Genomic DNA, 23,543 nt, shown 5'->3' with positions numbered 1-23,543 from the left:
GATTTGACCACCCATTAAGATGTTCAGTCAACCTTTATTGAGCTCCTCTCATGTGCACATAGGGTGCTAGGCACCATGGTTGTAGAGATAAGGAAAGTCATGAGCAGTGGTCTCAGAGAGCTCCAAGATATGGAAAATATTACAGAGAAATGTGATAGGATTTAAAATTGAGGTATGAACAGGATTCTTGCCAGTCTACATCAAGGTGGCCAAGGCAGTAATTACACTCATCTCTTAAATGATGAAAGTAACGTTTTCATGGTCATGCCATCTTCATCAACAGAGTCAGAATTGAATTCTAAGTTTTTCATACACCTATGCCAGGATCTTTTCCCTTTCTTCTGCACTTTAGAAATGAAACATCTTTTAATTTAATAAACCCTCCCCCCCCAAAAAACGAAACCCAGTGCCGTCGAGTCGATTCTGACTCATAGTGACCCTATAGGACAGAGTAGAACTGCCCCATAGAGTTTCCAAGGAGCACCTGGCGGATTCGAACTGCCGACCCTTTGGTTAGTAGCCGTAGCACTTAACTACTAATTTAATAAAGCAAACTTAAAACTTAAACCATATGATTAAATTCAGGTCTCGGGCTTTAGGTACTCTTGTTTAAATGATGTCTCTGGGTAGTGTGAATGGTTAAGTGCTCTGCTGCTAACTGAAAGATTGGAGGTTCGAGTCCACCCAGAGGCACCTCAGAAGAAAGCAGTCACTGAAAGCCCTGTGGGGCACAGTTCTACTCTGGTACACATGGGGTCGCCGTGAGTCAGAGTGGACTGGGCAGCAACTAGGTATCGTTTAAACATCAAGAAATGGAGTTGAGATTGAGGAAGCATCAAAGCGAGTGATAACCTCACTTTTTTTTGTTCTTCCTTTGCTGAAGTTAGCCTAGCGAATTCAACCTTCTCAAAGGAGGACAACCTACCTTATTTTATTAAGTGTAGGCTTCAGAACCTCTCAGAAATCACCTGAAAGAGGTAGCATTCATATGATGTAGAAATATCAATACATATAACAATGCTTTGAAGTTTTCTGCAACTCAAGATTTTGTGAAAATAGAAGCAGGATTAGTTGGCCGTAGCTCAATTCACATTATCGTGAGTCCTGTGTATATTTTTTATATATTATTAGGACTAATACAACAAAAAATAAATGATATGTAATACATTGTGACAAATGTATAATTTTCTTCAGTTTAACGAAAACATTAAAAATTTACTTTGTATAAGCATTACATTATTTATCTGTGGGACAACATAGCAAAGGGGTCCTGGTGGTGCAGTGGTTAAGTGCTCAGTTGCTAACCAAAAGGTCGTTGGTTCGAACCCACCAGCCATTCCGTGGGAGAAAGATTTAGCAGTCTGCTTTTATAAAGATTACAGCCTTGGAATCCCAATGGGGCAGTTCTGCTCTGTCCTGTAGGGTTGCTATGAGTCGGGACTGACTCAACAGCAATGGGATGGGATACCCTAGTGGTTAAGGCAGCAGGTCTGGGGCTAGACTGCTCAGATTCAAATTCTGGCTGTTCCTCTTATTCCTTGTGTGAAGCTACACAAGTTGGTTGGCCTCTCTGCCAGAGTTTCCTCTTCTGTGAAATGGGATGATAACAATGACTATCTCATAGAGTTATTGTCAGGATTAAAATCGTTATGGGCACACATGCCCACGAGAAAGGAAAGAGAATCCCAGATCACATTTAAGCCCTTTTTGTTTGATTGTTTCCCTTCGCTTAGCTTTCCGAATCTCCATGGTGAATAATGATTTATGCAGGAATGAGAAATGAGGAAGATGCATTCACTTATTTTGCTATCTCTGCAGAAGCTGGGACAAGGAAAGCATAGGATCCAGAAAAGTATCAATGGAACTCAAACCCAAAGAGCAGAAAGTTAGGCCAGGAGATAGACAATTGTATTTAACTCCAACCATGTATAGCATAATTTACATACTGTTCCCAAGTGAGTTGTCAGTGATTCTCAACAAACCCTTTGGGTGACTATGTAAAATCCTAGATTACAAAATCTTTGAGTTATTGTTGTAGATTCAGACCTTATGTAACTGTTACAGCCACCATTTTGTGCCTGGAGTAAACCTGTTGCCTTGGAGTCAATTCCGACTCTTAGCGACCCTATAGTCAGAGTAGGGCTTCCAAGGAGCGGCTGGTGGATTCGAACTGCTGACCTTTTGGTTGGCAGCTGTGGCTCTTAACCATTGTGCCACCAGGGCTCCATGCCTAGAGCAGAGAAAGTCAAATGAACACAGAGCTGATGTGCAGCTGTGTGCACTGGTTCATCTGTATCAGCTATTTACGGCCTTCTGTTTTGTTCTTAGCTCCCAATACCCTTGAGGCCATTTCAACCAACCTGATTCTTCCCCGTTCCTCCGTGTAGCTCAAGAACCAAAGAATGAGAATACACAGCACAGCAGGGCCCCAAAGCAAAGAAGAGGGCTGTTATGGGGTGTAAGTTATTGAGAACAGCACTGGGCCCACACTTGGTGTCTCATTTAACACATAGTTTTTTTTAGGAGTACATATTAAAAAAAAATAATAAAGGAGTACAAATTAAAAAATGGAGTACATATTAGCTATTCTTAATCGCCATTTAACCAATAGCCCTTAGGATAGTCCTCACACGTAGAATAGGTTCATGATTGACAGCTGTTTTGACTAAGACATGCCCTATCAGAATCTTCCGCCCTTACGAGGAGACAAACGCTTAAGTAGCCTAAACGCTTAGCCACCTGTGAAGGAGAGAATGGCCTCTGTCTGTCCCAGATTTCTATCTGATCCCCTTCTGCATGTCACATGGTGGAATTACTGACACTGAAATGTGTCTTCATGTGTCAGGACCCTGGTTTCTATTTTCTGGCAATGGTTAGCCTTCCCTAATATGACCGCTCACAGTTAAGTGCAGAACCTTTTAGCCGTTGCATTGCTAAGCAAGCTTTATTTTCTTCCATAATTTCCATAAAGCACCTTCTGTCAGTTTTGTTCTCTCAGCAGAACCGGAGTCTCGGTTTTCAAGGTGCAGCAGCGTGCTGGATCTGTCTTCTCTGGGAACGCTCTGTTCTTTGGACCACTGCCCCCGAGTCCCGCCCTTTCTGTTTTCTTCCTGCTAGAGTTGTTGTTGTGGAAATGTTTCGGGTATTGTTAATTCCACGCCTTTCGTTAGAAGAGCCATTTCCTGTTTGGAGGTGGAAACATGGATGTCTTTGTACTTAGATCACTTGAGGGCTAAAGTTGAGGGGGTTTCCTTTTAATCATTGCACGCTCCAGGTCTTCTGGGTGACATTTTTCATATGCAAAACCTGCTACTGAGCTGTGACCAGAAATTTTGCAGTTTTTCAACATAGTTCTGTTTGCATTAATCAAGGTTTCTCCATCTCAGCACTGTCGGTGTCTGGGGCCAGATGATTCGTTGTTGTGGGGGACTACCCTATCTATGCCTTGGAGGATGTTTAGCAGCATGCCTGGCCTCTACCCACTGGATGCTGGTGGCACCTTCCCAGTTTTAACTAAAAATGTCTGCAGATATTACCAAATGTCCACACCCTGGGGGGCCCCAATCATTTCCCAGTTGAGAACTGCTGCTCTAAATAATAAATATGTGAAAGCAGATTGACAAGCAAGTTATGAATGCTGCTGACAAGCAAAGCAGAAGCATTCGTGATGATGACAGCAGATACTTCATGTAGGTCAGGCACTAGTCTAAAACCTCTTTTCCTGTAAGTTACCACCAGCCCCATAGAATACAGGGCCATTGCACCATTTTTTACCCCCATTTTATAGAAGAGGAAACTGAGACACAAAGAATTCACTGAACTTTTCCAGAAGCATGCAGCTGGTAAGTGTCAGATCAACAGTCTGACCCCAAGCAGTGCGACCCAGGAGTCTATGGTTTGAACTCACTGTGCTTCTCTTTGAACAAAATTCATTGCAATAAATATCTACATGGCCCGTCAGGGCGTCTTGGGTCTGGCAGGTGCTTGGTAAATGCTTTTTAAGTGAATAAATTAATGAATACCTATAAATCCAGGGAACTAGTTAAGATTTTAAATGTGTAGTGAATGGGTTTTTTATTTAAATTAAATAAAAAATCTACCGTCCTTTGAATGTAATCAACCGGATATTGTCATTGGAGCAAGCAGAGACTCAGCATTTCTCAGCCTGTTCACAGGAATCTTTTGGAAAGGGTTTGCCAAGGTGACCTTTGAAGTCTCTTCTAACCCAAGCTTCTGTTTGTTGGCTAGTGAAGTTCTACAGCACGTCAGAATGAAGATTGGCCAAACTGAGCAAAGTATTCTTTTCCTTATGAAATTAAGCAAAACATCTCCTCTTGCCCTATAATAAGGAAATATTGTGAATTCATCCGTCCTTCTAAACTAAGTATCAAATACTTTCTGATGCTATTTAAGTGGGAAACCTGTGTTTTATAGGATGCTACAATAATATTTTTTTGAATGCAATTCTAGATAAAATCAAATTTGTATGTATATGCATTCAATATGTACATTCTTTCTTGATATATATATATATAAACTCCCCTCTCTCCTTCCCCTCCCCCCCCCCAAAAAAAAAAACCATTGCTGTTGGGTGGATTCTGACTCTAGCGACCCTATAGGATCAAGTGGAACTGCCTCACAGGGTTTCCAAGGAGTGGCTGGTGCCTTTGAACTGTAGACTGTTTTGGTTCACAGCCGAGCTCTCAACCACGTAGGCACCAGGGTTCCTTGTACATATATATATATATATATATATATATATATATATATATATATATATATATATATATATATATATATATATATATATATATATGCTTTTTACAGTACATTCACCTTCCGTTATTCTAGGGTAGAAGATAACACTTCTTTCAGGACACGTTTTCTTTTTTGAATTATTTTCCTTGACTTCATCAGTATATGAAACATTGTAAAAGGGCTTTTCTATAAAGTTTATATTTTATATAATTTTCTCCATTGCAGGGACCGCAAATCAAACTGAGTGATTTGTTGTTGTCAAGTGCCATCGAGTCCGTTCTGTGTACAACAGAAGGAAACGCTGCTTGGTCCTGCGCCACCTTCACAACCGTTGCTATATTTGAGCCCATTCTTACAGCCACTGTGTCAGTCCATCTCCTTGAGAGTCTTCCTCCTTTCATTGACCCTCTACTTCACCAAGCATGATGTCCTTCTGCAGGGACTGGTCCCTACTGGTAACATGTCCAAAGTATGTGAGGCAAAGCGTCCCCCTCCTTGCTTCTAGGGAGCATTCTGGCTGTACTACTTCTAAGACAGATTTGTTCGTTCTTCTGGCCAAAAACCAACAAACCAAATCAGTGGCCAATGACTCATAGTGACCCTATAGAACAGAGTAGAACAGCCCCATAGGTTTCTGAGGAGCAGCTGGTGGATTCCAGCTGCCGACTTTTTTGTTAGTAGCCAAGCTCTTAACTACTTTGCCACCAGGACTCCATTCTTCGGGCAGCCCAGGGTATATCCCTATATCTGTGGTTATAATCCCATTTGGGAATGGGTTTTCTTTGTTAAGACTGTGTAGGGTATGTTGTAAGCCAATCACCTTTGAGATATAAAAAAAGCATATTTAGGCACGAAGAAGCAAGCAGAGATGGAGGACAATAGATATCACGTCCCATGAAGATCACCCAGGAGCCAAGGAACAGAAGCTGAAAAAAACAGGGACCTTTCCCCAGAGCTGAAGGGAAAGAAAGCCTTTCCCTAGGAGCCACCGCCCTGAATTCAGACTTCTAGCCTCCTAAACTGTGAGAAGATAAATACCTGTTTGTTAAAGCCACCCACTTGGGGTAGTGCTGTTATGGCAGCACTCAATAACTAAGACAATACTTATTACACAGTCATGCTTCTTTTCTCAAATCCGGGTGAATCCATGAGCCATTATTGTTCCTCACAGAAAAACATTAAAGAGAAGTTCAACATTATATGTTATCTAAAATACATGAATAGCAAAGATAATCAGTTGGTGAAGAATATAGGAAATACCAGGGACTGTTCTCCTGGCAGCCCCTGGTGTGTTCAGTATTCTCCGGCAAGTGCTTATCCTTTTGCTATTTACCTCAGTCACAGCCTTGAAGCCAAGCATTTCTTCACTATTAGCAGTTAGGGTGGACCTTCTGTTGTCTCAAATAATTTAAGGGTTGCGCTATGCACGTGTGTATGAAGTGGCTGATCAGAACCCAGATCTCCATGGGAATGGTGGGGAATGAACCGTTTAGGTATTCTATTTTATAAATTTGAAATTTGAAAAAAAAAAAGCATAACAGAATTCCTCAGCAAATAGAAAGTGACCTTCTTAAGATTGTTGGGGATTGTTCTTCCGATTGATACTCAGAACCTGAATTTGTGCATTTGGACCTCTGAGATGGGCCAGCAACAACTCTGACACCCGAGATACTGCAGTCTTCTTGTTTGTGTTACAAGCCATCTTCAGAAAACACCATGACTGATGATTGCAGAGCTGGCGAAGGGCTAAACCTTCATTATATACGAATACCGTCCAGATAGAGTTTACTTGAAGGTCAGAGATAATGGCTGGTCCGGAACACTCAACATTTTCCCAGGTACCTGGATGAAAAAAAAGAAAATGCTGCTGACATGAGTAGAAAATCGGTAATACTGATTCTGAAAAAGAATTTTTCTTTTAAAATGGTTAATGTCTTAGAGCAGTTCATTCTTCCAGAAATTATCCGGACTGTATATGTTGCCCCATCTTATGAGGCCAGTAACAGTCTATAATATGATATGTGTTTAGTATATTTTTAAAAACCTTCTATATGATGCTTATTTCTAGTTGTATCTACCTTCTGAAAGTGGGAAAATACTGTGCGTTCTCTAAATATAGATAAATGACTACTCTTTCCAGCAGGCTTCTCAGTAGTTACAGCTGCTGCCTTAGATTTCATGGGTGTGGTAAAAGCTTTGGTACAGTGGACAGGCATTGGGATTTATCCTCAGACGCATTGACAGAAAATGGAAGTAGGGATGCCTGTGTTTTCCAAGGTTGTTTTAAGTAATTATAAAATTAACTGTCAAATTTGTATTACTCGTTAATGATCAGCTCCTAAATAGAACTCTGCAGATTGGGGTGGGAGGTAAATTTTAAGCCATCAACCATAGTATAAATTGTTGGACATAAGTTTGTTTTTTTTTTTTTTTTGGATGTTGGAAATAAATAAGAGAAGACATTGCCACATGAAATAATTGCCAGAAAATCAATGTGCAAATCAAGGTTTTTAAGTTGAAATTATTCTTATGGAGTAAGTGTAAATATATAATTTACTCTGTTTTATGTAAGCAGTAGAGTATATGCGACTTCCTTGTTTGATAGCTGACTGGTGCTGATTTCATAGGTTCCGAAGAGAGTTTTTTGAGTACCAACCACTGATCAGCATTGCTCCTCTTTGCTTCCTTAAGACCACGGTACATTTTCTTTATCGTTCAGCCTGCAAAAGTTAGAGAACAGTGAAAATAAGACAAGTACTCTTAGTACTGGAAACCCTGGTGGCACAGTGGTTAAGAGCTCCAGGCTGCTAATCAAAGGGTGAGCAATTCGAATCCACCAGGCGCTCCTTGGAAACCCTGTGGGGCGGTTCTACTCTGTCCTATAGGCTTGTTAGAGTTGAAATCGACTCGACAGCAATTTTTTTTTTTTTTTAATTAGCAATAGGGCACACGCTTCCAGAGAAGATAAAGTGATGAGAACTAAAATATTATATTCTGATGTTAGTCTCCTAAAAATAACCTCAACATTTAGATAATAGAACTTTTAGACCATTTCATGATTTTTTTCATAAATATCTTTTTAATTTTCTTGTTTGTTGGACATAAGTATTTTTTTTATGTTCTTATATCTTTAACAATTTTTTTTTTAAATATCTTTAACTATTCTTAGTTAAAGGTCTCCAGTGGCAGGAAGGGAGAGAAAATAATATTCAAATGAGTTCATTTTGCTTCTGATCACTTTTAATAGAATTAAACAGTTTGGTCATGGCAAAAGTTGAAAGTTAGGGAAGTTTTTTTTTTGTAATTCTATTTATTTCGGTTATGTGATATCTCTAGTGTCAATGAGTACAAAATTTGAGAGTTAATGGATTAATAGAAAGCTTGATAATTATGTCTGTATTCTCTGTAGGATACTTATTTTAATGCAATGCTGGCTCTTAGCTCATTACCACGTTCTTCAACGTGCAGATATTTTGCTGAGAACTTGAAGCAGTATTTATTTGAGTGTTATTGACTGTATCTACCCAACTTGCGCAAAAGAATGTAGTACTCCCTATTGCAATTTGAATAATTTCTGTTAAAATTTGAAGTTACGCAGTTTTAAATACCTGCACTATTTAAGGTAATTCTCTATTTCTTACAGGTAAAACTCAAATAGAATTGCTTAAATATCTTCAAATTTTTCCTGTAATTTCTGTTTTATCATCTACCTCCTTTTGATAGTTTGAGAATATAGGTATACGTTTGCCAAAAAAAAAAGTTTTTAAAATTATTCAATCTTAGCACTCATATACAGGACTTCAGATTGTTTTCATTTTTTCCCTAGCTACAGGTGCATGCTACAGCTTGCCATTGTGGTCATTGTGGTTCATTTCATTAAGCTTCTTGTTCTATCTGCTTTCTTGAGTCTTGGGAAACAGTATTTTTCTGAGTGATTGTACCATATTGTTCCAAATATAAGGCCCCACAGAATAGAAGGCAACCTCCAACTAGAGACAGCTCAAATGTGGAGAAAGGCTGGGGGCCCAGAGCCCGGCGAGTCTTGCAGTGGTGGCAAGGGTGCCGAGGAATGGGACGATGCCTGCCCACTCTCCCGGTGAGTGAAGACAGCTCAGCTGGCTGCATTTGTTTGTGCCTAGCCAGATGGCTTCTACTGCTAGAGGAAACATTATATGGGGGGCAGAGAACATGTGCACATACACATGAAAGAAAGTTGCTTACGTGTCTCTATCTGGGGAGGGAGGACGGGAGAAGGCTTTCACCTACTAAACAGTCTTCTTTAGTGTTCTTTTTCTGGAACTGGGGGTGAACATGGGGTAACACCTGAAAAGAACAGAAGGTACCCAGGAGTTGAAAAGGCCAGTGGCCTTAAATATGGATGGTTAACACCAGCAGATGTCTCTAGGCCAGCCCAGAAAATTATTCCTTGCCCTTTAAAATTGACCGCTGGTCGTGAGGTGGTGTGTTCATTATGCAATCATTATGGCTTGAAAACCAGCAACTCTGAGGTTGGGGATTGCATTTCCAATTTAATTTTTTCCTTTTTAAAAAATATCCCTGTCTCCTAAGCCAGCCAAGTACAATTTAAATAAACAGGATTAATCTTATGGAAGTAAGTTTCAAGGAACTGTTTAAAATTGTTTTACTGGCATTTCACTCAATAGCGGATTTTTAAGAAGAGCTCAGTGCAAATGTTAGTCAAAAAAGAATATATGAATTGAGCCTAGGTGATTCTCTAATTATTGGTATGATGCTACTAAGCACATAGACAACTAACTTTTTATTTTTCAGTAACTAAACGAGATGTAATATAATGAGGTACCTGATTCTGGAGTTACAATCAAGGAAATTATTTGGCACCCATTGGTGTCTTGGTGTACAACTTTATCAGGCCTTTGGTAACCTTCGTGGCTTCACAAAACCACGTAAACTATGAACCTTGATCTTTCTCGTTGCTTACTAGTCAATGTAATTACTAGTCAATGACAAAGCTAATCTGAAGGAGAACTCTTTCAATTCCTGAGTGATAAATTTTCACCTACTGTCTGCTCTGGGAAGGAATTTATTATAGTCTTTTTTTTTTTTATTTTAAGGAAACTTGTAATAAAGCAATGTTTATTTTGTTTGTTTCTAAGTAGATACGGACAGAACAGGATTCTCCTTAACTTAATCCGCTGCTATGAGTGGATTCTGACTCAGTGACCCTATAGGACAGAGTAGAACTGCTGCCCCATAAGGTTTCCAAGGAGTGGTTGGTGGATTAGAACTGCTGACCTTTTGGTTAGCAGCCGAGCTCTTAACCACCACGCCACCAGGGCTCCCCTTAACTCAAAACAATGCTAAATTGCCCGGGTGGTTTGGTTTAGGTGGGCTATTCGTCATTGATTTTAGCAATTCCTTTAAGCCCGATGCTCTAACAGATAGGGGCCCCGTGCCTAAGCAAAAGCGTGCTAGTGTTGATATATATATCTACCATTTTACCAGTTCTTTGAAACAGAAGAGCTTGTCAAAAAAGTGTTTGAAAGGAAGAACTGGAAGGGAGGGTAGTCCAAAGGGGGAAGGGTTGTTGTCTGCTAAACTGGATCGCCAATCAGAGGAAGGAAGGCCTGCAGCGGAGGGTCCCAAATGAGAGGTTTGAAGTGAACGCCGCATAACCTCAGAAGCCTTTCAGAAGAGTTCATACAGGCGGCTCCAGCAGGGTATGGGAATGCGAGAAGACCAGAGTCATTCAGGGAGGAATAGCTTCAGAGCCCTGGTGACACAGTGGTTAAGAGCTCGACTGCTAACCAAAGGTTGGCAGTTCGAATCTACCATCCACTCCTTGAAAACCCTATGGGGAAGTCCTACTCTGTCCTGTAGGGTCGCTATGAGTCGTAATCGACTCGATGGCACTGGGTTTGGTTGTTTGGTTTATAACACCTTGGTTTTAGAACCATTTGATCTCTACAGAACAAAAGGATGACTCTTTGGTGGGGGTATGGTGGCTGCACCCCTTAACCATCATTAAATTTTGTATAGTCTCCCTGCTATTATTTGTATGAGTTTCTTACGTTTGGTTTGAACTGAGCTGAAAATACAGGAATGCGAATTTCCTTAAAAAAAAATTTTTTTTTTTCCAGAACGAGGCAGGGCTGTTAATAATTGGCAGTCCTGTGTCACCGTCTGCTGTCCATTTACTTATCAGTAGCAACGGAGGAGAGAAGCTGGAGAGGTCCTTTACATGCCATATTCCACAGCTTCCTCTCCCTGTTAGCTAGTGAGGGTAGGGCACGACCTGATTCCATTGCACAGCCCTTGAGCAAAGAAAAGAATATGGCCTCAGCAGACTTGGGAGATGACAAGGGGAGCCTTTAAGAAGGTAGGAGGAAACAACAGTGACTAGAGGAGGGAGAAAATATTCCAAATTGGATAAATTTAATAAACTTTGTAAAAAATAAATAGAAATTGGCAGTTTCTCTCCAAATGGCGTGGTTTACAGATCACCCATACCTGTAACTGTTAATGTCCACAGCTTCTGCCTCCCTTCCCAAAAATGCACAATATAGAATCTCTCTTGTTGATGCTGGGAAAATAAGTGTCTTTGTCCTGCCTGCATGAGTTACGCCTGATATGCCTCCAGCGAGTCCTTCTCAGGGGATTAGATTCATAGGATCAACTTAAATGGAGCAGTTACTAATCTATTAGTGTTACCCTAGAACAACAACAACAAAAAATGTAGATTTGTTGATGAGCAGGAATTAAAATCTCTCAGGCCTCCAAGAGTGTAATGAGCTCCATGATAACAGGCTTGGAAAATTCACACTGCACTGCTTTTTGGAGGATGCAGATAACTGCTGCTCTCTTTCTTTGCTGATTGTTAGTCTTACCCCAGGCAGCACCTAGAAGTACAGACCCCTGGGGGAAATTTCCAGTGCCTGGATGGGTGGCTGTGGTCCTCACAGATCAGATTAATCATGCCCAGACTCTGATCGCTCAGTAATTAAGTTGCCAAGTCCACAAAATGGTACATATATACAATTTTTTCGGTCTTAAAAAGATGAGAAAGTAAGAAAAGCCTTTTTTAAAGAAGATGTTGTGTTTTGTTAAATACCTTTGGAAAATATGCCAGCATACTCCATTGGATATCTTTCCCTTGAAGAAGCGTTTAGTAAGAGACACAGTTTCTCCAGAACAAGAAGACGACATGTTTGCATTTTCTGGGACACATGGAATATGGCATTTGGCTTGCTGAGTGAGCATGTTTCACTCAGCTATGGAGTAACTCATGAGTTCCCTACTCGAGTATCTTTAAGTTTCAAAAATCATTCTCGAAATGTTCTTAATGGCCATTCCCTGGGGGACATTGCTGGTTTGGTGAATAAGAGATGACACTTGGATGCGCATAGAGATGGCTCTTGGTTAAGTTTTCTTGCTGGACATGCAGACAGCAAGTATATTCCGATTAACAGGTCAACAGCATCTTAGGATAGACCAGCTTAGAAAAAAAGCAACAAAATGGCTAATTTTCATTTGGCAGTGAAATTGAATATTGAATGACATCTATGTAGTTATAAACAGCTTTTGTTTTAATAACAAAGTTGTCGATTTTCTACTAAGGGTTCTTTTAGGTTGTCATCAGGGGCTGATGGGAGTAACAGCTCAGCCAGCTCTCCAGCTAGCTTCAGTGGACATACCACCCCTTCTCAGCAGCCTGAACCCGTGGTACATTCTCTTAAGGTAACCAAATGCGTGCAACCGTATTTCTGGGACTTCAGTTGTGTTGTGGCTTGTTTGCTGTAGTCTGGTAGCGTTCACGGTCTTGCTTTAATCATAGACACTTTTTGTTGTTGTTGTTGACTCCTTATGGTGTAAGTTTTCTATCTTAATTTTTGAAGTATGACTTTAATTTTTTTAAAAACGTAAATATGGGCTTTACTTACGGTTGAATCTCTAACTTCATCATTTTGCTTTGAGTACTGTGATTCATCTCTCTCTGCATCGAAGTAGAAGTCTGATGTGCACGTATACCCGTATGTGTGAAATCTTGTAGGTATTTTATGTGCAGTGTCTGTAGCGTGGACGTCTTCAAATATAGGGCGTTAATAAGGAAGGATATTGGCCACAGTACGGAAGGGTACCGTATTTATTGGCCACAGTACGGAAGGGTACCGTATTTATTGGCCACAGTACGGAAGGGTACCGTACTTTTCTTTCTTCATGCAATTACAGTGCTTTGTGTAGCTTACTAAAAGAAAATAAACAAAAACCTACCCTTTCCCCCTTGCATAGAAATTGGATAATAAAACTCCACTTAGTGCTCCTTTATAGAGTATTAGAAAATCAATATATGGTTTTATACATCCAGCTAATTTATTTTTTACTTTTACTTCAGGTTCTGCAGCAACTTGAACAAAGGTCTGGTTGACACGTATCATTTGCCTATTTTATTGATAATGAGCTTCCCAGACAAGTAAATAATAAACAACATAGAGAAAATGAATGATAAACAGTATACGTATTTATCTGTCTAAGACGAGAAGCTGACTAGGCAATAAAAATCATCTTTAAAATATTGGCAGTTCCTTGAAATTGTATCCGTTCCAAAATATGAAATACTGACTGATCTTCAAATTTATCTCAAATTCCTAACAGGTAGCTTTGATCAACCCTTTCTGAGCCATAAGGTGGATAAAGTGCTTCAGGCCCACTCTTGCCACAGAAGTTTCAAAACTTTTCTCAGTGTTGTTTTGGCTTCAGAATGGTTTATTATCAGAAAGAGGGTATGCTCTTTCTGTAGCCTGCGTTTAACACCTATAAGTAGGCGAGAGCTTTGAAATGTTTATTTGATTTTGAGACCATTTGTTTTTGAGCATACGATTTAGCTCCCTGATTAAGTTTTGCTTTAGCTCATATCGGAAACCCTGGTGGTGCAGTGGTTAAGTGCCATGGCTGCTAACCAAGAGGTCGGCAGTTCAAATCCACCAGGCGCTCCTTGGAAACTATACGGTGCAGTTCTACTCTGTCCTGTAGGGTCGCTATGAGTTGGAATTGACTCGACAGCAGTGGGTTTGGTTTTGGGTTTTTTTTTTTAGCTTGTATCAACATGAGTTTGCATCTCCCAAACATATATTGACTGCTGATGAGGGAACCAGAACCCTGCTAAGTGCCCAGTGGCGAAGCACTTGGCCTTTCCTGCCTTGATCGGGTTAGTTCACAATGTTGTGATTAATTCGAGGGAAGGCACACCAGCCTGAGAGGCACCTCCCTGCATCTGGTGGGTGCTGGCTGATGGAATGATGAATATCATGCCGTCTGCAAAGGCATTTCAATGAACTGTAGCAGAAATCAAGTGCCAGCTATCTGAAAAGCACTTTAGAAATGGAAAATGCACAGAGATTGGCTTCACTCTTGTAGTATGACAGAGTCTGCACATACTCCAAAGCGAGACATTGACCTACTTTTCAAACTGTTTGACAGTCATTTCAGCCTGTTGCCTTATTAAGTGGCAAATACAGTTTGAATCAGATCAGCATCGTGAGCCGCATTGCAGTCTTTCCCAAATTTCTCAGTTCAGCTCTTCGTACGGCCTAAAAGGAAGGGAAGAGCAAGAAGGAACTCCTCAGTTTCCTCTTAACTTGTTCTCTAATTTTCTCAGAAAATTTTACCTCATGAGAGTGAGATATTATGTTATAATCAAACACTTAAGTTTACTTGGCTGGCAGCTGGGTGATACTGTGCCACTGAGGCATCTTTATTGGCTAACTGGAGGCTCTTGAAAATAGAATGTGTTTGCTTCCCTGCGTTAACTGGGTCATGAAGTAGAAATATGTGCAGATATAGTCTATGGGAAATGCAGCTTAAGAAGATCTCAATGTAGAAACTAAAACATGGCTATTCGGTAAGTTTCATTGTTAACCGCCACCAATCTAGAGCTGATTTATATCGTGAGGGTTTTCTCTTCTGAAAGGAATAATCAGAACAATGGCTCAGCAAAGTTTCCCATCTTCTGGTGGATTCCAAAGAAAACTCTAGGCTTTAACAAACCGTATGGTGGTAGTTTAGAGGGCAGGAGTGTTGTAAATCAACGTGAGAAATTAGCCAACTTGTAATAACAGCACATTTTTCTTGCTTTAAAATTCATGATAAATATTAATTGGAGCTTCACTTCATTTGGTAGAAATTAACTGAGTTGAAATACACTTCTGAGGTGCATTATAAATCAAATTTGTAGGCAAATGAGCTTGTTGGAGGAGCTGTTTAAGTTCACTGAGCACAGTCAATAATTTCCTCTAAGTATGTAAAGACTGTAAAAGACTGTAGTCTGTGGCTAGCGCCAGAGGTAGGCTTCCATTTACCGCTGCCATACCCTGCCTTAAAGACGCGGTGTCTCTATGGCAATAATGGCTAGGAGTTTTGAACGAACAGGAGAGTTGCGTATGAATTAGATTATTCATGACAGTTCAAGTCTAGCAAATGCCAGTGTAGTCTCAGATCATGTCTCAGAACTTGAGAAGAAGGGCTCTTATCATGCTCAAGTCATTTATTTTGGCTCTTCTGTTCCACGGTGCAAATTCTCAGGGTTCACATCTAGATATGGCTGTCAGCATTGACCGGAACATTAACAGAACCAAGTAGATCGGCAGTGTCCCAGGTCAGTGTGGATTCTATAGGTGAATTTAGAAAAAAGCATTAGGTTTTGTATGCTACATTAATGGCTTGGTTTATAAACTGCTGGCTATAGAGAAAAATAACAAACACCAGTCATAGCCAAAGTTTTGTCCCTTATTGTACTATAGGAAGTTATGATGTGAGCACTCGACAGATATTGTTAAAGGAATATTATGTCCAACCCATTTAGGGATAATTCAGAGAAGTGGAAACATAGGTCTTTCAAACAGCTTAAAAGCATCTCAGCCCCAAATACTCTAAGGAAAAATATTTAAAGGAATCACTCAGATATTTTCACTACAAGGAGTCAGTGCTTCTCCATAAGATCTGTCTCTATATTCCTTTCTTAGCTCCCTGGATAATGTTAACCAGAATTGCTATGTACATATTGCTGGGGTTCTGACTGCTTTCACTTGTCCCTACCATCTATTTCGGTCATCTTTTCTATAGGCCATGTCTACGTATCATTTGGACTGTTTGGCATATAGCTAATTATATTGCTCATCATTACATTGGAGCAAAAGGTACTGACTGCCTCTACATGGCTGACACTCTCAGGTTATCTTAATGACCAAATTAACTAAATGCATCTAATTATTGTAGACACTAGCACTTCAGTTGACCATCAGCGATACAATAGACTGCCTATAAATGGGCATTTGAAAATCATGTAGAATTGATCCCACATAGGCGTCAAGGGCAATTAACTATTTCAAAGATTTTGCCATATACCACTCCACTCTGATATGCAGACACGGAGAAAACTATAGGTTTTATGAAGTGGAGCTCCTTGATGGTTTTTTCATAACTAACAATTTTTTTTTTTCCCCGTGTGAAATTTGCTTTTCTTTTTCAACAAATCCAGGTCTTGGATGTTCAGGAAACTATAGATCGTCAGCAGGGTAAAGAGTATGAACATGACCTTAGTGAGACAGAAAAAGCTATAGTCAGAGAAATGTGCAATGTAAGTTTTAATGTGCTTTATTGTGTATTCTGTGTTGAAGCCTCATCATAGCTAAGTCACTGCTTTACAAATAACTACTTTTGAAAATGCCAACCAAATGCCTTTATATTTTTATATGCAAAGGACACCATTTCCCTTTGTTTTTATCTGTAGTATGTATTTGGTAACACAATAACATGTTATAAAATATTCAGGTCATACATGATCAGCCAATTCTGTATTTCAGAATGACCTCTGAAAGTTTCTAAATATTAAACATATCATCTAAAGTATCGTGGTACTAACTTTGATAAATGAGTTTCTCTTTCATGTTTTAAAAAAGTTCCTTAAAGGTGATTGTTTAAAAACCTGTGGTACAACAACACCCACAGCCTTTTTCGGATTAATTTTTAACTATACTTGAAAAAAAAATCAACACCTTAACAGATAGTCTTGCTTTGTCCTTCACATATGATATATGTGCTTCATGTCATTCAAAGTATTATCTTTACCTGTCAGTGATTGATGTCAGTAAGGTGAGATAGATAAGTATGAACCTAAGAGATAATTTTTTAAAAAAAACCATTGCTATAGTGTCAATTCTGACTCAGAGCAGCCCTGCAGGACAGAGTAGAATTGCCCCATAGAGTTTCCAAGGAGCACCTGGTGGATTCCAACTGTTGACCTTTTGGTTAGCAGCCGTAGCACTTAACCACTACTCACGCCACCAGGGTTTCCAAGAGATAATGTTTAAAACCAAACCTAACCCACTGCCCTCGAGTCGATTCCCACTCATAGTGACCCTACGGGACGGAGTAGAACTGCCCCATAGAGTTTCCAAGGAGCGCCTGGCGGATTCGAGCTGCCGACCTCTCGGTTAGCAGCCGTAGCACTTAACCACTACGCCACCAGTTAGACAACCAGAAATCTATGCACGAAGTCAAAGCGGAACACAGTAAAAAACTGACGTGTTATTTATGTAATCATGAATGTGATTTGGATTTTATTATTAATCCCTGACTAAATTTTAATTATTTGAGTAACATACATGGGATGCATCATTTAATCAAGAATAATAAGATTTGTGAAGCTTATTAAAGAGCTAAATGGAATATTGTAGAGGAAACCATTTGTTAAATGCAAGAAGTCATGGCAGAGTATATTAAGCCTTGGTTTTAATTGGCTTTATATTATACTTTTATCCTCAGGGTTTTTCCTCCCTTATGATTTCGAAATTGCTTAGAAATACCCTTCAGCTTTAAGTCTATTAGGACCAGATAGTCTCAGACATTTACTTACATGCCTTCTCAAGGTGTTCTTGGAATCTAGTACATGTTGCTTGATAAGTCCCGTGGGCATTTTATATGTCCTGGTGGCACACTGGTTAAGAGCTATGGCTGCTAAACAAGAGGTCTGCAGTTCGAATCCACCAGCTGCTCCTTGGAAACCCTGTGGGGCAGTTCTACTCTGTCCTGTAGGGTCGCTGTGAGTTCGAGTTGACTCGACAGCAACAGGTTTGGTGTTTTGGTTTAGGGAGAGAGTTATAGTCTTTTGCTTGCTGTGTTGTTGCTGCCCTTTTTTTTTTTTTTGCAACCCTTTCAAAGTTGTTTTTCTTTCCTGCATATCTGTTTTTGTCTGTTTTCAAAAGGTCACTAGTTCTAAATATCATAATTTTCTAAATGCACCACTGTTGACCTTCTGTAGCTTTTCAGCTTGTTCTGAAGGTTTTCAATTTGAATATTTCCCGCAGATTAATTTAAAAAATAGAGCCACACCCCTAGTAACGTCTGCTGCTTCTCATCTGTTGGTTCTGGAATGAGGAATGAATTTCAGTCCATGGGAACTGGAGAACAGGATGGCACCATAGAGGTCATCCCATGGCGGTCCTTCAGAGTAGAGTGTGGAGCTCCTTAGTAATTCAGAAGCGTGGTTCCACCCCAGACCATGGGCAATTCGAATATGAACCCCTAGGTAGCAACCCCAATACCCACATTTTCTGTTGAAGAAACTAAGAACCAGAAAAATTCATGTTACTTGCTCAAACTATTCACTGAAGAAAAATGAAGTCAGGAGTCTACCCAGCTATTCTTTTTGGACCAGTGCTTTCCACTTCCCCAAGTCAAGTATCCCTCTGGAGGCTTCCATTCTCATTCCTAAATAAAGAAAAGCACTGGTTCCGGGGGAAGGTGGCGGGGGGAGCTGTCTCCATTGTGCCAGAATTGTTTCTCTTTCTTTTTACTTGAGATTTTTAGATGTTAGAAAATGTATTTATTAGTCACAAAAGAGACCTAGTACTGCATTGGGTCTTGATTAATTTTACATTGATCTTTTTGTTTGCCTGTATTTCCAAAAGAATGCTGCACAAGCCACCAGACAATGTTGTGGTTGTTGTTCTTCCTATTTATGATGTTTTTAGAAAGCCAGCAGCTCACCCTGATTATTTACCTTCAGATGTTCTCCAGGGCACCCTTGCTAACTGCCCACTTCTATCTTAGACCCTCAGAATTTGAGGAAAAGATGCCAGAGAACCCAAATCTCACTCTTAGCGCTCTTACATTTGGAAACTACTTAAAAGTCAAGGGAAACAAGTGGTGATTTACAATAAAAGTGATGTCACCATATGAATTATATGAACACAGAAAGTAGTGAATACTGGAGAATAAAGAAAAATGCAGACTGCAATGTGGTTTCGTAGAGAACTAATTTCTTAGAAACTAGCTAAGATTCTGAAGTCTTGGTTCATGCTAGAGGAACACTGTGTTTTCATAGCAATGATACAGAAATGTAGTGTATCTTAGGACCTGAGAGAGGCTCTAAGACTTATGTAGATCTCAGGATAATAGAAATTTTGCCGTGGGCCCTGGTGTTCCTCCTGGAGATACGTCATTGATGTTTATAAGATGAAAAGACTCTTATCCACAACACCACCATGTTGGTTATAAGCATGGCATGCTTTTAGTCTCTTCCCAAATGGCAGTATAGAAGCAAACGCACTGCCCTCTATGAAATAATAAACCTATCTGTAGTAACGATTTAATTTACGCTTGGCTGTTTGACTCTTGCATATTCCCTGAGGACAGCTGACATGCTTGACTGGTCATTTCAGCCACAGTCTCAAAGACAACCTGTTATGCTTTTTTTAGTCGACAAGTCACAATGCCACCTTGGTATCATTTGCTTGTTCCAGAGTTCTGTCTTCTGTTAGTTTTCTTTCACCACATACTAACATGTGGATTACAGCCCATTGCATATAATAATTGAATACTTGAGGAGCAATTGTACTTTTGAGTTGGAACCCTCTAATGCTGTGTGTTTTTGATCCTTGGGAGGCCTTTGATTTCATCCTCTGCTTATAGACCAGACCACACTCAAAGCATCTTGGGTAGATATAGTTGTAGATACCATTTAAGGACTAGAAAGGGAAAGTCCTGAGCATCCCTTGGCTTCCTGATTCAGTCTTTGTACCTCTTCACATTCAGTTTACCAAGAAATGAGGCTTTTCCAACACCCTTGTGTACAGCTTGAGCTGTCCATTGAAACATATTTAAGAACCATACTATTCAAATACAATTCCCGTCAAGTGTACCAGAACATCACTAGCCATAGTGGTATCTGCCGAAATATAGAAACTAATAGTTCCATTGGCTTAGCAATGCAGGTAGACAAGAATCCTGCATTCCTACTTTACTACTCTAAATAGTATTGGGTTTCCCTGGTGTATCCCCCTCTATTGAAAAGCAAAACAAACAGAACAGTTTAAGAATAATTAATGAACCAACTAGTTTTGTGTTCATGTTAGAGCAATGCAAACTTTTATGGAACTATTCAATTTGAACATAATTCTTACAGTGAAACACTCCGTAAGGGTTAGGGATGTAGCTCTGTGTGTGTGTGTGTGTGTGTGTGTTTGCTTGCACACGTGTGTGTTTCAATTAATGTTAGTATATTGGGATATCATTGATAAGGTCAGTGGTTTTACTTTTACCCTTATATTATTTATCTCCCCTCTTTCTAATTCCTCTCTGAAATGGTCCAGTTTTTCACATGCTACTATTGTATCTCTTTCAATGATCCCTGAATCTGTACTTATCTTTGCCTTGCCTTTGGGCGCTTTCCATTTTGGAAATCTGTGAGCACATACTGTTTGATGGCTAAGATTTATGATGACCAGAAGCCCCCCACCTTGCAGGGAAAGCCAGTGTCCCTTTCAGAATTGATTAGTGGCTCTAATGCTACCCACTCAGGACTTAACTTTAGCTGCAGAACAAAAGCTCCTTCATTTTGCTCAGTACATTAGCACTTTGATTTCCTTCGTTGTAGGCATATAATAGAGGAACCAGGATGAGCTACCTCAGGGCGTTTAATCCTGCTACACACTAGGTCACCTTGGGAGCTTTTGAAAAGCCCAGATGCCCAGGTCTCACTTCCACCAGTGGAGTCAGAGTCCCTGAGGTTGGTGTTTACTATTGACGAGTTCCCTAATACCTAGTGTGCAGCCAGGGTGGAGAGCCACTGACCTAACTAAGGAGCCCTGGTGGTGTAGTGTTTAAGAGCTCAGGCTGCTGACCAAAAGGTCAGAAGTTCAAATCCACCAGCTGCTCCTTGGAAACCCTATGGGGCAGTTCTACTCTGTCCTATAGGGTCACTGCCGGTCGTAATTGGCTTGACGGCACACAACAACCACCTAACTAGGGGAAGTTGGTGCATCACTCGTTAATTTTGACCCTGGTTGCTAATAAAGCATGGCGGTCCCGTGTCCTGAGCAGTTCTTGCGATACAGAAGTTTGCCATCACATTTTATTTTGTCTGCGTTTGCACACTCATTCGTGTGGGTATTCTGTCTCTTGTCTTCACATCCTGCTTTCATAGTTTTCCCTAAAAAAGCATATCACACGTCTCTTTGTGGAAGGGGACAATTAAGATGCTCAGTTTTATTCTTTTTTTTTTTTAAGGTTGTGTGGAAGAAACTTGGCGATGCTGCAGGTTCGTGTCCTGGAATTAGGCAACATTTGTCAGGAAACCAGTACAAAGGACCAATGTGAGAAGCACTCGCCTTCAAACATGAGATCATCACTGCCAGAGAGAGATAAAAAAAAGAAGAAAAGAGTGGATTTCCACAAACCTGGACTCGTGAAATAACATGGAGTGATTGTACATTGCACATAGTTCCCCTCTAAAACCGTTAGTCAACATCTCCAATCTAGCTGGTATTTCGCATCTCTCACTTCGATGTCCACAACCGTCGATCTCAACTTAGATTTGAAAATCACCTTTTTCTTGTCAATATGTTCATTAGAACTAAAAGTTTCTGACTCCCCAGATCTAAGATTGTAACTGGGAATCCTGCATGATGGGGAGAGTCCAGTGGAACCTCAGTAATTGTGATAGATTTAACTCATTGCATACAACGGTAGGAGTTTCTACCATGTTGTGTTGATGGTAAGAAGGAATTTCTTCCAGCTTCCCAAATTTCAGTCAACAAAATAGTACTTCCTGATGCATAATTAATTTGAGTGCGAGATAAGGTTAGGTTTTTGGGTTTTTGTATTGTTTTGAGGTGCTAAAAATACCATATAAATTCCCCTTACCAGCTAGAAGAGTAGCAAGACTGTATAGAGTGCTTATCAGAGAGTACCATTTATTTCAATTGATCAAAATAAATACATCTTCTATTTTCTTTTAATTTTGATGAATACGCTCATAAAGACACACCTTGAGGACATAGGAACCTCCAGATTCATTCAATATACCCATCGATGTTAATACTAACAATTTCAAATAAAAAATAAGCAAACATAATTTTTCTAGAGGTTTCCAATGGTGAGATGTCAATTTCTACAATTTAGTTTCTAGACATGCTGTTATATTTAATAAACTTTATGTAAACTTTAAAATATTGCACTGCATTTATGAAAAATAAAAAGCTTTCTTTGGCTACTGCGGCTGTCTAACGCTGTAGGAAACTAGCGCATGTCCTTCATTATTGAGGCTAAAAGCTCTTGTTCAGATTGCTTGAGGTTTGAAAAAAGGCGTGCTAGCTTTGCTTAGTTTCTTATTTTTGCTATATATACATAAATATATATAAAACGCTAGACTGTGTGTGTTGGAAATGCTACGATAGGTATTTTGTGTTTATCCAAATGCAATGATAGTTTCTTGTATGAATGTGCAAGGCCTGTGACAGAATGCTGTTGAGTTTTTACTGTAGTTTAAAAATTATACAAGTAGGAATGCAACAATTCCCAGTTGTCAGGTTTCTTCTAAATTGCTCAGATTTGATCCATAGCATATATACTCTGTTGTTGTTGATGTTGTTTTTTAAAACGAGCTTATTACAGAATGTATTAATTATCATTGGTGGAAGAATGTAAAGGGATTTGGTTCTACTTTAGAAACACGTTACTGTGGTGAGAAACCAGCCCTCTGTTCTCAGAAAATATTTATGAATTAATTTACTCTAGAAATATCTATGGTAATTGGGTTGCCATTTAAGCCAATCTTTCTTTTAAAATGTTATGTATTTTTTAAATGTTATTACTCTGTGGAAGAAAATTGCTTGCCGTATTTACACCTTCTCTTGCAGAAAAGCTTCATCCTTAAATTGTTGTATTCCTATACTCTGAAGACACTTAAAACAAGGTTTTGTGCCTGCGGCAGAGCCTGCAGAAGCTAATACAAGAGACACTGGTCTTTTGACAAAACACTTGTGTAAATTTTGATACTGTATTAAAACTATTTTTTTAAAGTTCTGCATAAAATTGAGTATCAAGTATATGTGTTCACCTTAGCAATGATAATAAATTATTTAATCTCACAGTGTTTTCCTTTTTTCTTCTTCAAAATGTTTTTCCTAAATTGAGTAGATTTCTAATAGTCATTGGATATCACGATGCTCCTGTGTGATGGTGGTTAGGACACTATTACAGATGATTCATTATTTTAAATGTAAAACAAAGGCGTGTTTTTAAATGTGAGCCCTGATGGCTGAACAGTTAAAGCGCTTGGCTGCTAACTGAAAAGTCAGAGGTTCGAACCTACCACTCGCTTGGTGAGAGAAAAGACTTGGCAATCTGTTCCCATGAAGATTATAGCCTAGGAAACCCTATGGGGAAGTTCTCCTTTGTCCTATACGGTTTCTAGGAGTTGGAATCCACTCGATGGAACAACAATAACACACAAAAAAGGGGGAATTTTC

At 39.6% G+C, this 23,543-nt stretch overlaps 1 protein-coding gene across 4 annotated transcripts in view; it reads left to right on the top strand.

The window, feature by feature from the left end:
- CCDC85A (coiled-coil domain containing 85A) overlaps window positions 1-23,137 on the top strand; it is a 237,652-nt gene extending 214,515 nt beyond the window's left edge. The window contains exons 4-6 of one of the 4 annotated variants that reach the window (XM_049870144.1): window positions 8,720-8,854; window positions 12,355-12,474; window positions 21,301-23,137. In XM_049870144.1, the coding sequence (XP_049726101.1) occupies window positions 8,720-8,854; window positions 12,355-12,474; window positions 21,301-21,390 (345 nt within the window). In that variant the 3' untranslated portion in view covers window positions 21,391-23,137. Of the gene's footprint in view, window positions 1-8,719; window positions 9,313-12,354; window positions 12,475-21,300 lie in introns of those variants that run through there. The other 3 variants (XM_049870145.1, XM_049870146.1, XM_049870143.1) reach the window with 3 other exon arrangements.
- Window positions 23,138-23,543: the final 406 nt, after the last annotated feature.

Source organism: Elephas maximus, chromosome 26 (assembly GCF_024166365.1).
Source record: "Elephas maximus indicus isolate mEleMax1 chromosome 26, mEleMax1 primary haplotype, whole genome shotgun sequence".
In the NCBI taxonomy this organism is placed as follows: Eukaryota; Metazoa; Chordata; class Mammalia; order Proboscidea; family Elephantidae; genus Elephas; species Elephas maximus.
The sequence above is the reverse complement of the archived record's forward strand: the minus strand, read 5'-3'. Positions and strand labels throughout refer to the sequence as shown.